This window comes from Corticium candelabrum, chromosome 22 (genome assembly GCF_963422355.1).
Source record: "Corticium candelabrum chromosome 22, ooCorCand1.1, whole genome shotgun sequence".
NCBI classification, from domain to species: Eukaryota; Metazoa; Porifera; class Homoscleromorpha; order Homosclerophorida; family Plakinidae; genus Corticium; species Corticium candelabrum.
The window spans coordinates 3,496,747-3,510,824 of record NC_085106.1 but is presented as its reverse complement, the minus strand read 5'-3'; the positions used below and the strand labels follow the sequence as shown (position 1 = coordinate 3,510,824).

The 14,078-nt window shown below is 43.5% G+C and overlaps 1 protein-coding gene across 1 annotated transcript in view; it reads right to left on the bottom strand.

The window, feature by feature from the left end:
• Positions 1–7,846: 7,846 nt before the first annotated feature.
• The window catches only part of LOC134196984 (kynurenine 3-monooxygenase-like), a 13,060-nt gene continuing 6,828 nt past the window's right edge, over positions 7,847–14,078 (bottom strand). The window contains exons 9-17 of the mRNA XM_062666211.1: positions 10,258–10,329; positions 10,139–10,201; positions 10,011–10,069; positions 9,898–9,955; positions 9,752–9,841; positions 9,378–9,518; positions 9,209–9,310; positions 9,090–9,149; positions 7,847–8,127 (exon numbers count right to left, since the gene is read on the bottom strand). Coding sequence (XP_062522195.1) covers positions 7,987–8,127; positions 9,090–9,149; positions 9,209–9,310; positions 9,378–9,518; positions 9,752–9,841; positions 9,898–9,955; positions 10,011–10,069; positions 10,139–10,201; positions 10,258–10,329 — 786 coding nt within the window. The 3' untranslated portion in view covers positions 7,847–7,986. The remainder of the gene's footprint in view (positions 8,128–9,089; positions 9,150–9,208; positions 9,311–9,377; positions 9,519–9,751; positions 9,842–9,897; positions 9,956–10,010; positions 10,070–10,138; positions 10,202–10,257; positions 10,330–14,078) is intronic.

Genomic DNA, 14,078 nt, shown 5'->3' with positions numbered 1-14,078 from the left:
ACGCACAGTCAGGCAAGAATTATAAAGATATGTACCGTTCATTCTGCGACAGGCGTTTTGTGCGTTTTCTATGGAATCGAAAGACACAAACCCATATGTTCTTGCAGGTAATTCTTGTTGATGTATACGAGCAAAAATTACACTGTCACCAAATGGCCGTGCAAAATGATCTATGAGATCGTCTCTAGTTGCCTGTTTTGGAATAGTGCCAACCCACACATCATACGTGGGATCACGAGTTGCAGAGCGCTTGTCCGAACTGACGTGAGCTCCTGGACGAGCTCCCTTGATATTAACCCTAATCTTGCTGCCTTGCAAAAGAGTGCCATTAAATCTCTTGCAAGCGTCCATAGCGTCGTCGTTAGTCGAAAAAAACACATAGGCATACGGTTTTCCATTTGCACCCAGTTTTAGTATGATATTGCCTACAGTGTAGTGATCTCGAAAGAGTTCTCTAAGGTCTCTGGGTTTGACGGAATCCGCTAGACCACCAACCCATATTCCTTTCTGTGACCCACTATGAGATAATTTGCTTTTGTCGCTTGAAGATGCTCCTGCAGAACGAGTATAAGTCAACTTGTCTTCTAAACCATCCATTGTGGTAGCCAGATGTCCTACCAGTAAATCAACTATACATTATCTATTGATAATAATTATCTGTTAGACAAGAACAAAAACAAAGCGTCATTTGACAAAGACGAGCAGCCGGTGTAGATTGTTGTGTAAGAGTGGGCGCGCACCCTGGGTCCATGAAATCTAGAACTCGATTTTGATAGGACCTTGGTACAATTATTGTAGTTGTAATAGAGTCTAAGATTGTAGGCTAGTTATATCTAGGATTATAGGCTAGTTATCATATCATGAATAAGCGATCATGATCATCGCTTGGTCTTCTTTTGTCTGTATTTCGAGGCTACTCGCAGCTTATAACAACTCCGAAGTAGGTGTGCTAGCTTCCGTTTCTGCTTCCGTTTCTGCATCTGTAAAGTTCTAGCATATTGAGTTGCTTTGCAAAGTAATTACGTCAAAACGTAGAGCCGTCCGACCAGCGCAGTTTGTAAAAACTATGGAAACAGCAATCTCCTGCAAAGCGTACGAGTGCATGACATGAACAGAATGAGAGTGCCACTACCAACACTTTTTCAGCTTCAACCAGGAAGGGCGAAAGACACGTCCGAGGACGGAATACGAACGCAGAAGACTGTCTTACAGGTCGTTACTCATCAACCCGACTCGTTGGTAAAGGACAAAATGACGGCTGCTGGAAAAAAATTCTTTTCTTTGGACTCCTTGCACGCCTCTGCTGATGGAAAGTCACGAAACTGTCGTAGCCCTCTATTAGGCAAAATATTGTCAGATGATGATAAAATCTGGATCATTGAAACAAGAACCATCTTGTCATACTCCCATGCCTTCAAAGAATTTTCCCAGACAAGCGGCGTAAGGATGCATGGAGTCAGTCGACGCTTCTTAGCAAATTTAGTTGATTCATAGTGACGTCATAAGTAGAAATATCACTGCGCAACGCCCTCAGTAAAACCCTGGATCCGCCACTGGAGACTCTACACACGACCTGGTCACCATGACAATACTATAATCAGGGCAGTCGGAGGGGCAGTGGCCGAGGGGCCATGGCCCCTCCACTTTCTGGAAAGTGGAGTTCAGCCAGCGCTACGTTAGAGCATACTTCCGGTTTATTCTATAGCTGATTAAATAACTAATTTATATCGTACTTGATCTGCTCCAACACAACCAGCAACCTCTACTTTGCCAGAATCTGAGACCAGATCGGACTGCAAGGCGTACCAAAGTTTGTGCGCATGCTCATGAACAGAGCTGACGTACTCAGATGTGCCTCACCCATCCGGGTTCTGCTAGGTCTGGTTGAGAAGCTCCACAAAGACATGGCATTGTCAACTCTTCGATCTCAAGCAGAAATGGCACTACCTGATATTGGTGACTCGCCTCATCAACCTCTAGACTTTCAGTTCCCCAAACGGCAGTTTGGAAAGAAAGAAATTGTTAGCCGATCGTTTCAGTCGTCTTGGTTCAAGCTCCACAGTTGGCTACACTACGATGAGGCCAGAGATGTAGCGTTTTGTCACACCTGCATCAAACCATGCAAGGAGAAAAAGCTAGCCGCAACTGCAGGGATTGTCGATCAGTCGTTCATACGGAAGGGACTCTGCTACTGGAAGAATGCCACTGAGAAACTAAAAAGTCACGAAGCATCGAACGTTCATCGCGAAGCCGTCGAGAGAACCATCAGTCTTCTAAAAGACTACAGAGGATGTTGGGGAATTATTGTCAAGACTTCACAAGCAAGACAAATTTATGTGAACGACGACCATGCTTCCTCAAAATTGTTTCATGTGTAAGGTTCTTGGCTCGTCAAGGGCTACCTTTACGAGGAGATGGGGCTGAAGTAGACTCCAATTTTAGGCAACTACTTCTTCTACAAGCACAGGACAATCCAAAACTTTTGAAATGGATCACTGGAGGAAAATCTGACAAGTACGTTTCTGCTGACATACAAAATGAACTGTTGAAGGTCATGGCCTTACGCGTATCGCGTGATATTGCGTCAGTTCTGAAGCAGACTTCTTTCTTCACCATCATGGTAGACGAGTCGACAGACTTTGCAAACAAAGAGCAGGTTGTCATATGTTTACGGTGGGTGGATGATAATCTGGATGCCCACGAAGAATTTATCGGTTTACATGAGGTAGACAACATTTCTGCAGCCACTCTAGTTCATGTCATCAAGGATACGCTATTGAGAATGAACCTGTCTCTAGCAAGAGCTCGTGGGCAATGCTACGACGGGGCAGCGAATACGAGCGGCACAAAGTCAGGAGTAGCCAAGCGGTTATCTGACGAAGAACCAAGAGCGGTTTTCACACACTGCTACGGACACGCACTTAACTTGGCATGCAGTGATGCACTGAAAAGATGCAAGATACTGCAAGATGCTCTGGACACTACGTATGAAATAACTAAGCTAGTCAAATTTTCGCCCAAACGACAGACAATTTTCGTACAGGAGAAAGCTACCACATCACCTACTACACCAGGAATTCGCCTTCTATGTCCAACTAGGTGGACTGTGAGAGCGGATGCTCTTAACAGTGTGTTGGATAACTATTCCGCACTCATTTCAACCTGGGAACAGTCGTCAGAAGAAACTCGTGACCTCGAGCTGAAGGGTAGATTAGGTGGAGTTGCGCATCAAATGACTAAGTTCTCTTTCATATATGGTGTAGCCCCTGAAGAACTTATTCTACGTCACAGCGACAACTTGAGCAGGACCCTGCAGCGTGGAGATATCTCTGCTTCAGAAGGGCAAGCTGCAGCAGAGATTACTTTACGCACTCTGTTGTCTCATAGGACTGCAGACAACTTTGCCAGTTTTTGGAAGCATGTGAAGGATATGGCAACAGCTCTGGACATATCAGAACCATCAATGCCCCGCAAAAGAAAAATACCCAACAGGTTAGAAACAGGAACAAGTGAAGATGAGTCACCAGCAACGGTAGATCAATATTATCGAAAAATGTACTTTGAAGCATTCGATTTGATCTTCAACTGTATCACGGATCGTTTTGATCAGAAAGGCTTCAAAGTTTATAGAAAAGTTCAGGATGTCCTGCTTAAAGCAACGAGAAAAGAAAGTTATGCAGAGGATCTTGACTTTCTAATGGATTTCTACAAAGATGACTTTAGGTCTGATATTTTGAAAGCTCAGCTGGAATCATTTGCTGCACTCGCTCACGAAAGAAAGATTTGCACCATAAACGATATCATTGCCATGTTGAAGTCTCTCTCATTAGGCCCAAGAAGCCTCTTGAATGAAGTCTTTAGGTTTGCTAAGCTTCTCTTGGTAATGCCTGCAACTAACGCTGTCAGCGAGAGATCGTACAGCTGTTTGAGGCGAATTAAAACCTATCTACGATCGACAATGCACCAAACAAGGTTAAATCACTTGATGTTACTGCACATTCATAGAGATCGTACAGACAAACTTGAATTGGTAGATGTTGCCAATGACTTCGTGAAAGGTTCGGAGCATAGACTTAATAATGTTTTTGGCACGTTTCTTGAAAGTGATGCTTCTACATAGCACGCAAACTTCGGCTAAGCCGCTTTCAGTCCTGCTAATAACGTTTCATTTCAGGGTAATTTAGATTGTTCTTGTGTTCAGTGTTGAAATAGGCATGTTGCAGTTTGCTATTACGTGGCTAGTTGGAAGGTGATGATTGTGATCACGGTAATGAAAGTTGGAATAATTTTCACACGGCGTGCACATGCACATTGATCAATCACCTAATTGATAATAGACAAATATTAATTAATCATTTAAAGCGCGTTATGTCACCACGCCGCCTTAGCGTGCGTTAGGCCCCTTCACTCTTCATTTGCTTCCGACGGCCCCGCTATAGCAATCGCTCCGAACAAATTCATTAACTTTCAGCATTACGTTGAGTCTTGCAGTCATTCTATATACGCAGTCAAAAATATAAAATTAAAATAAAAACTAAACAAGTTTTAAAAAAGCACTAACCCACGTATTCGGTCACAGTGACTCAACTACTATTGTATCAGTAAGTTAAAATGCGTTCTATCGAAGTACGTCAAGCTGATCCATAATTCTACGCTGCAGTAGAATGTGTAAGAGCCACCAATTAAGTGAGTGTAAAACATGCACGCTGTATATATACTAGGACTTTCCAGAAACAGTGTGCGCAGACATCTCCATCAGACTATAATCAATACTTATGGGACATTCACGCAGAGGACACGTAAATTAATATATGTTCACTACCCCATTTGCATTTCTCAAAAAAGAACGGTGCTACGTAGCAACAAACTCAATGAATAGAGAAGCACATTACAGTGCTAAATATATTGATTTCTTAGCTACACAGCTCTCTAGATATACTAGTCTGACAGACTTCCATTCCGCAAACAGCTCCTTTCCTCGTCTTTATTAGCCTCGCAAGCCAGGCTCTTCCGCGCAGTCGCTAAACGCACGTGAATCACGCGAGAAGGAGGAGCTTTTGCCGGAATTGCTCCACCGCGAGAAGAGCCTGGTCGCTTTCGAGAACGTCATAGTGACGTGCCAGCTCTTTTTTTACGATATTGGTTTGGCTGTCCTCACGGTGAGCTGGTAAACACGTAGGCGTGGGAAAACAGAAGTGCAGTGGACCTAGCCTTGTCCCCAGATTCTCTCGCGCTAGTCTTGTCCGGTGCCCGTATGACATTCCAGGCGCGAGAGTTCATTTCTCAAACTACCGCGCTGCAGATTGGTAGTCGTCTAGATTCGGCGGTGTACTGTTGGCGAAACTGAATGCTGAAATGGAGTAGTGACACCGCAGAATATTACATGGCTGAGCTGTATATATACGTACTAGAAGCGAATGATGATGTCAACTACGTACTTCGCGCAAAACAACCCAGTGCGTGAAGCGACGCCGCGTCATTACATCGAATTAGCCTTATCCAAGCTATGAAACCGGATCTGGGGTGCTTGCTAGGTCGAAAGTATCGTCAAACGTTCATTTCAGATCGATAGATAGACTGCGTTGGCAATACACGCCATCTGATCATGGCGTGAACTCCGTTCCCGTCTGGAGAGGTCAACAAGCTGTATGCCATTGCTGTGATAAACCGTTGAGTGAAACAGGGTCGGCAGTTCTCACACCATTTCCCCCAAAGACTAGATGTCAGAGTAGACGCACAAGAGTGGTGTGAACACTGCTACGTCGGTTTCAAACCTGCAGATGAGTTCAGTAAAAAGAAACGTTGCTGGAGAGTGTAGGTTCACCGGACCAGTCCCATGTAGGCCATTCCTGGGCTCATTATTCACCAGCACTTTGTCCATCAACAGCTTCACTGGCTTTCAAGAGCTCTCCGCGGAGGGCTTGTCTGCACTTCATGTACCAAACGCAATTACATTAATTAACGAGCTCTCTAGGAAATCGAATTAGCCTTATCCAAGCTATGAAATCTCAAAAGCGACCAGACTCTTCTCGCGCTGGAGCAATTCCGGCAAAAGCTCCTCCTCGCGTGATTCACGTGCGTTTAGCTCAGCGACTTCGCTGAAGAGCCTGGCTTGCGAGGCTAACCAGTACGACAACGTTTGTTTTATTATCTGATTATAGGAGTCTAGGGAGGGGATGTCTGGTGTGAGAAGACAACGTACTCTAGCACAACAAGCTAAAAACGCAAAATTGTAACAGCACTCCTCGAAACTTGATCGTAACTCCACGTACGGCTTTAGCTAGCACTATACTCTAGAGAGACCCAGTGTACATGCAGTCCAGTTTCAGACCTCTGTATGTCTATACACACATACTTGCTGCAGTACAGCGACAAGATTTCCTGCCTGGAGTAGTATTGCATGAGGTGCCAAATTCCCTAGAACGCTCCTCAACGCTAGACTCGAGCTAGTCTCTCCCCGCCTTCGTCATTCCCCGGATAGTCAATCCTCGCCGTGGAGAGACTGGTTTCAGACCGCCCTCAGGAATTTTACGTCATGTAGATACGGTTTCATGGTCACATAATGACATGCAGATTATCTAGGTAGTTGTCGCTAATTGCCTATTTTGTTTCCCGGAGGTCTCGAGCCGGATGCCTCAGTCGTTGAGAAATCGTGAAAGAGCAGGTATGTTTCGTAACTCTGACAGCCTGTACATGTAGGAAGTTTATAGAAATAATCTAGACGTCTCTAGCTATAGGTTATTAATTATAGCTAATTCACGAAGTTGTCTCTCCAGGTTCAGTCGCTGTTGCCTCTCACTTTCCAGCTCGTCCGTTTGCTGCTGTATTTTCTCCAAGAGGTCGACTACATTTATGTTTGTGCTAGGAAGGCCAGAAGAACACGGTCTCCTAGAAGAGTCGTGTGCTATGTCGTCGTTCACACGCTTCCTTTTCAGGCCGAAATATTTGTAGACACTGTTTCCTTGGTGCTTTGTCTTCTTTCTTTGTACTCTCCGCCCAAAGACATCTCTGACCACCTTTCAACAGGCACGGCATACGTATTTACACTGTAGAAGAATTGGATACCACTTACTAACAATTCACGATATTATGATACAAGCAGCGACCACTAAACGGATCCCAGGATCCGTTTATGTAACCCTGTCTGTTAGAAGGTATGACCTCTTCAAACTTAATTGCACCGGAAGAAGGCGGTCTGAAACCAGTCTCTCCACGGCGAGGATTGACTATCCGGGGAATGACGAAGACGGGGAGAGAGACTGGCTCGAGTCTACCTCAACGCCGCCGCTCCGACTGGTACAGTACAGTATCAGTTGCTGTTCGAATCCCGCCTACCTATCATTACTTGCCACGGTGTTACGCTGGACCACGTGTCAATAACTCCTACACGTTTTAGTTCACTAGTAAAGTTTACTGTAGTACAGTAACCCATCGTTTACCCTACATGCATGCAAAACAACAGCCCTACCAGACTGTGTAAACATTGCATATCTAACTCTAGAAGAAACGGACGGTCTGCGCCATTCTTCGGTCCAGATTTCAACAATCACCTACAATGCTAGACGCTAAACACGCGTCGTCCTGACACCACTCTTTACTAGACGTACAGCGCCACACCCATCATCGCAAAATGCGAGCAAGTTGACAAGTCGCAACATAAATGTCTTCTAGGCATTACCTTCTTGTCTTTCGTGCCCTTCGATGACTACAGTGACTTGCGGCGGTCACTGAGTGACTGTGCTGCCGTGCCGTCGAACTACTTCGTGTCTCGGATACTACCCGGATACAAGCACGTGACATATCATTTACACATGCACTCTGAGTGGGCAACCACTAAATATCCCTGCCAACTTCATACCCAAGTTCGACATAAATTGGAGAAGTAATAGTTACAATCACATGTGATTAATAAACAATTATTGATTCGATTTCTGCCAATCATGTTTCTTGCAGAAATATTTTCTAACTGATTAATTAATTAAGCCATCATCGATGCAATGACTTTGTCACAAAGTATTTCAGTGCCCGCGCTTTCCATGGGTGATCTTCAGTCCAATTATAAGCTATCACAGCAATAGGCACAACAAGTGCAGTCACAGCAGCACACCACAACCCTCGATAAATCATCTAGATAAACAATTCATATAAATCACTGCCAAACAGCTATATCAAGACACAGATAGAATTGAAATCAATAATGCAAAAGAATGCTTCCAATTGTATGTAGACGTGAGTATCCACAGATTGACATATTAGCTACAAACCCTGAGGCAGCTTCCACATATACTGCCTCATCCACACACTTCAATCGTAAATCCCCTCTGCTATCCACCATTAATAAATTGCACTAAAATATCCAAGCTATGTACACACAACTGCTAATAACTCCACTCAAGTACACTTGGTTTACATGTATTGATAGAAATCAGCAGACTTAATAGCATCGTGTTATCTCTCATGTGCCACCATAAACAAACAATCAGGAGTGTCCAACTGTAAATGGTTTGTCACCAAGAGATAAAAATATTAGTAACAAACTGACCGTTGGCAGCAAAGTAGCCCAAATGTTTGAGTCAAGATAAAGATGAGCAAAACGACATGTGTGGCTCAAACTTTTAGTACAGAAGATACGAGTCAATACCTGGCTGTTGACACATCAAATACAGTAGTACAGTACATCATACAAGGCGAAAAGACTCCCATTCATTGCCCACAAGAGTACTGTAACATAGGATATTTTTCAAATTCCAAATTTGAAGCCAACCAATGAACCTGACGTCAAGTATATGACACTATTGTCATTGGTATATCAACCTGTTGTTGTGTCACTTACTAGTAATTTGGTGACAGAAGCAAGCATCTAGCAACAAGTTATATATCAAGTCGTCAAGTCATCTACTGAACCCTATTAAATATTTAAAATTAGTTATAGATTTTGTTGCATAGGTCATATAGCATCGTGTACACATATCTTATGATTTAATTAAGTTTCTTAATGACAAACCAAAATACTGCCTTTGCAGCTCAACGTACTTCTAATCATATAGTATCAATAAACATACAATTTAATTACACATTAAACTGACAACCTTGTCCTGCCATTGCCATCTTCGATATGCCATTTCATACGGAATACTTGTGAATGTCACCTGAGTACATATACAGTACAAATGAAAAATAAAAACAACATAGAAGTTAAATAACTTACCATGGTATAAAGTGGAGTAAATGTTTGCGGCATTAGCCAATTCAGAAAATTGTCTATCTTCTTCTTAATACGAAACCATCGAGATGCAACAAGAGACCTCATCTGATTAAGTTAAAATTCAGATCCTTCTGTCAGAGCGTAATAATGTTGTTAAATTCAATGTTCCAACCTCAACGTAGTTATACATAGCAAGATCACAGATAGCGGCAGTGTCCTTGTTTCTTGTTTCTGTGTACTCAGCAAGTGCTGCATCCAAGTTCCCACCATGCTTATGAATCAGTTCATGCAATATAGTGCAATCCTCAAAACCCTGATGATATACACAATAAAGCATTTTAGTACTAATCTTAAAAAGTGAGAAACATGCAATTTCAATATTCAAAATATTGTTGTCTTGACTTATTATGTCATGGTGTCTAACTATAACATCAAGTAAACTAGACCTCACACCACAGATGCTGTCAACTGTGACTATAGTCCAATTATAACAAACAAATAGAATTCTAATACAAACATTGTGCTAAAGCCGTGCTGTACACTTACAGCATTCATGCCTTGTCCATAGAAAGGCACCATGGCATGAGCAGCATCCCCCATAATGACTGCTCTCCCCTCCACATGATAAGGAGAACACTGCAAAGCACAGTGAGCAAATGCAAAGCAATACAAGTACGTACTAACCACCATACTTTGATTGAAATCAAAGGCCCAACTGGGTTGACCATGTAGGTTTCAAGTAATCGATCCCTAAATTCACGTTTCAGTTGCAACAGACATAACTAGATCAGAAGACAGCATAAACCTTCCAAACAATGAAATAGCATCAGGAAATTCACGCTCAAAAAATGCCAATACATCGTCCTGCCAGAACATTACTAAATTCATATACAACTCACAACACCTAGTCTAATTACAGTCGATGTGCCTAACCTGCGTTTTGATAGTTCCAAAGATATCGTACGGCATGAACATTGTGCACGTGAACGTGGAATCCTGCCAAAACATATAGAATATACATAAATCCTTATTCATCAACACACCCATATAACCAGATTAGGCAGAGCAATCATCATGAATGTTTGTCTTGGCCAGATGTGAAGATAGTTCTTCTCCATTGCATACTAAAAGAAATTGCCATAAAGCTATGCAAGTACAGTACTACCTGAGCTGACCAAATTATATGCGCATATATATGCATAAATATGTGCATGCATAAACAAGAAATTTTAAAATTTTGGTCAAAGAATAAGCTCGTGATAGTGGACTTCGGATTGTTTCTCAAATTCTTTGTTCTTTAATTAATAGCTGGGTAACAACACATATACAGAGTTGAGAACACTAAGATTATAAACATGTGCAAGAAACATGCATATACTATTATACTTGCACATAGCATTCAGCTGTTTTGTGTGCACAAGAGGGTTTTTAATCTTATCAGTAGTACATACAAATTGCACTTTAATTTTGAATATATTTACCAAACCTTTGATAAATAAATACAATAAAAATTGGTTTTTGGATAGCATTTTAAACAAGTTCAAGTTTAAATTCCTAAGACTGTATTTAGTACTGAATCCTAATATTTAAGCTTCAGTGGTCTCAAATGACAAGTCTGCACACTCCAATAACAACAATATATTACTATGAGAGTGTTACACACACAAACAAGGCCACACACACACACACACACACACACACACACACACACACACACACACACACACACACTCACACATGCACATACATGCACGTATGCACGCACGCACACATACACACACATACGCACGCACATACGCAAGCACGCATGCACACATTTCACTACACTTCACACTGCGTTCATTCCAATGAGAAACAATGCAGGCCAAGTTCACCATTGACTATATCGAAGGAGTGGATGTTCCCTGACAGCAGAAACGCTCGTGGTTGTGGAGGCCTTGTTGGCAAAATGTTTGGTGACAGTACTGACATTGACTAGTCAGGGACTGACCATGTTTCCGTCTCTGGTGGTTTACAAGGCCGGCATGATTTACAGCAGTAAAACCACAACCATCAAAGCTGCAGTGTAAAGCAAACTCTGATGTCGTTTGTCTTGCTTCACGGCAACGTTTCTGCTCATCCTTGTGGTATTTCTCTTGTTCTTCCTTCTTGAATTTACTTCCTGTGTGGCAGCCCAGATCTGATTCCTCCACTCATTCCTATCTTCTGCTAGTATCCTCCAAACCCCATCAAGATTGCAATTCCTCAAATCCCTCAGTACTACATCGTTCCATCTCATTCTCTGGCCTCCGACTGAACGTCTACCTTGGGGTGATGCACACACCAAAAGCTTCCTTGCTAGACAACACTCATCCATGCGCAAGATGTGACCCAATAACCGAAGACGTCTCTGTGTCAGCATGGTGGAGATTCTTTGAAGATGGGCTATCTTTCTGATGGAGGTGTCTCTCTTCCCGTCCCATAGGGACACTCCAAGGATGAAGCGGAGGCTTCTCATCACAAAACTCTGTAACCGGTGTATCTGTGGCTCCAGAAGTATTGCTGTTTCCAGACCATATAAGAGGGTGGAAAGAACTACAGAGACAAAGATGTTCAGTTTGGTGGTAGACTTGATCTTCCTCTGGTGCCAAAGAATGCGGTTAAGTGACCCATATGACTGAGATGCTTCGGTGATCCGTGTTGATATCTCAACATCCAAGGTGCAATTGTTAGAAAGATAACTTCCAAGGTACTCAAAGGATGGTACCACCTCAATGGAATCACAATCAGGGTGCAGAGAAATGAGAGATGGAGAGTGGGCATCAGCTCCAGGTAGGACAGCTAGAACCTTGGTCTTCTTGTAGTTGATGGTAAGCCCCATGTGATGGCAAGACGAATCCAGAGATTCCAGCAAGGTAAATAGACTTTCATAAGAATCAGATATCAATGCCATATCATCAGCATATTCAAGGTCTGACACTGACACCTCTGATGTAAGCTTCTTCCTGTTTCCTACCAGATCAGCATCCAGAAGATATGACAAGCACACACCTACATCTGGTTGGTGATCAGTAATGACAAGTCGAATCACAGAGTCAAAGTAGAGATTGAATAAGGTTGGAGGAAGTACACAACCCTGTTTGACACCACTAGATACAGAGAAATGATCTGAGATTTTACCATAGGTCCTGACAGCGGCAGAAGTGTTACTGTGCAATGCTTCAATGATTTGAGCAACTTAGATGGCAAGTGGTAACAATACTGAACAACAGACAAGAGAGCTGCTCTATTGATTGAATCGTAGGCCTTATAGAGGTCTACAAAACAGATGTATAAAGGACAATGGTACTCCCTGGCTTTTTCCATCAACACCCTGAGAGAAAAGAGTTGGTCGATGCACCCTCTGCTCTTGTGGAAACCACACTTCTTCTCACGCAGAAGGGCCTCCGCTCTGGGTTTGATCCTGTTCAATATAACAAGAGTAAAAACCTTGCTGGGGATACTCAAGAGGGCAATGCCTCTATAGTTGTCGCACTCGGAACGACTTCCCTTCTTGTGAAGAGGGACAATGAGGTGGTTCAACCATTCTGAGGGGATACTCTCGCTGCTCCAGATGAAGTTGAACAGTGAAGTGAGCCAGCAGATGGTTTCGCCTCCTCCCAACTTCAGCAACTCAGCAGATGTGCCATCATCTCCTGCACGTGTACACACACACACACACACACACACACACACACACACACACACACACACACACACACACACACACACACACACACACACACACACACACACACACACACACACACACACACACACACACACACACACACACACACACACACACACACACACACACACACACACACACACACACACACACACACACACACACACACACACACACACACACACACACACACACACACACACACACACACACACACACACACACACACACACACACACACACACACACACACACACACACACACACACACACACACACACACACACACACACACACACACACACACACACACACACACACACACACACACACACACACACACACACACACACACACACACACACACACACACACACACACACACACACACACACACACACACACACACACACACACACACACACACACACACACACACACACACACACACACACACACACACACACACACACACACACACACACACACACACACACACACACACACACACACACACACACACACACACACACACACACACACACACACACACACACACACACACACACACACACACACACACACACACACACACACACACACACACACACACACACACACACACACACACACACACACACACACACACACACACACACACACACACACACACACACACACACACACACACACACACACACACACACACACACACACACACACACACACACACACACACACACACACACACACACACACACACACACACACACACACACACACACACACACACACACACACACACACACACACACACACACACACACACACACACACACACACACACACACACACACACACACACACACACACACACACACACACACACACACACACACACACACACACACACACACACACACACACACACACACACACACACACACACACACACACACACACACACACACACACACACACACACACACACACACACACACACACACACACACACACACACACACACACACACACACACACACACACACACACACACACACACACACACACACACACACACACACACACACACACACACACACACACACACACACACACACACACACACACACACACACACACACACACACACACACACACACA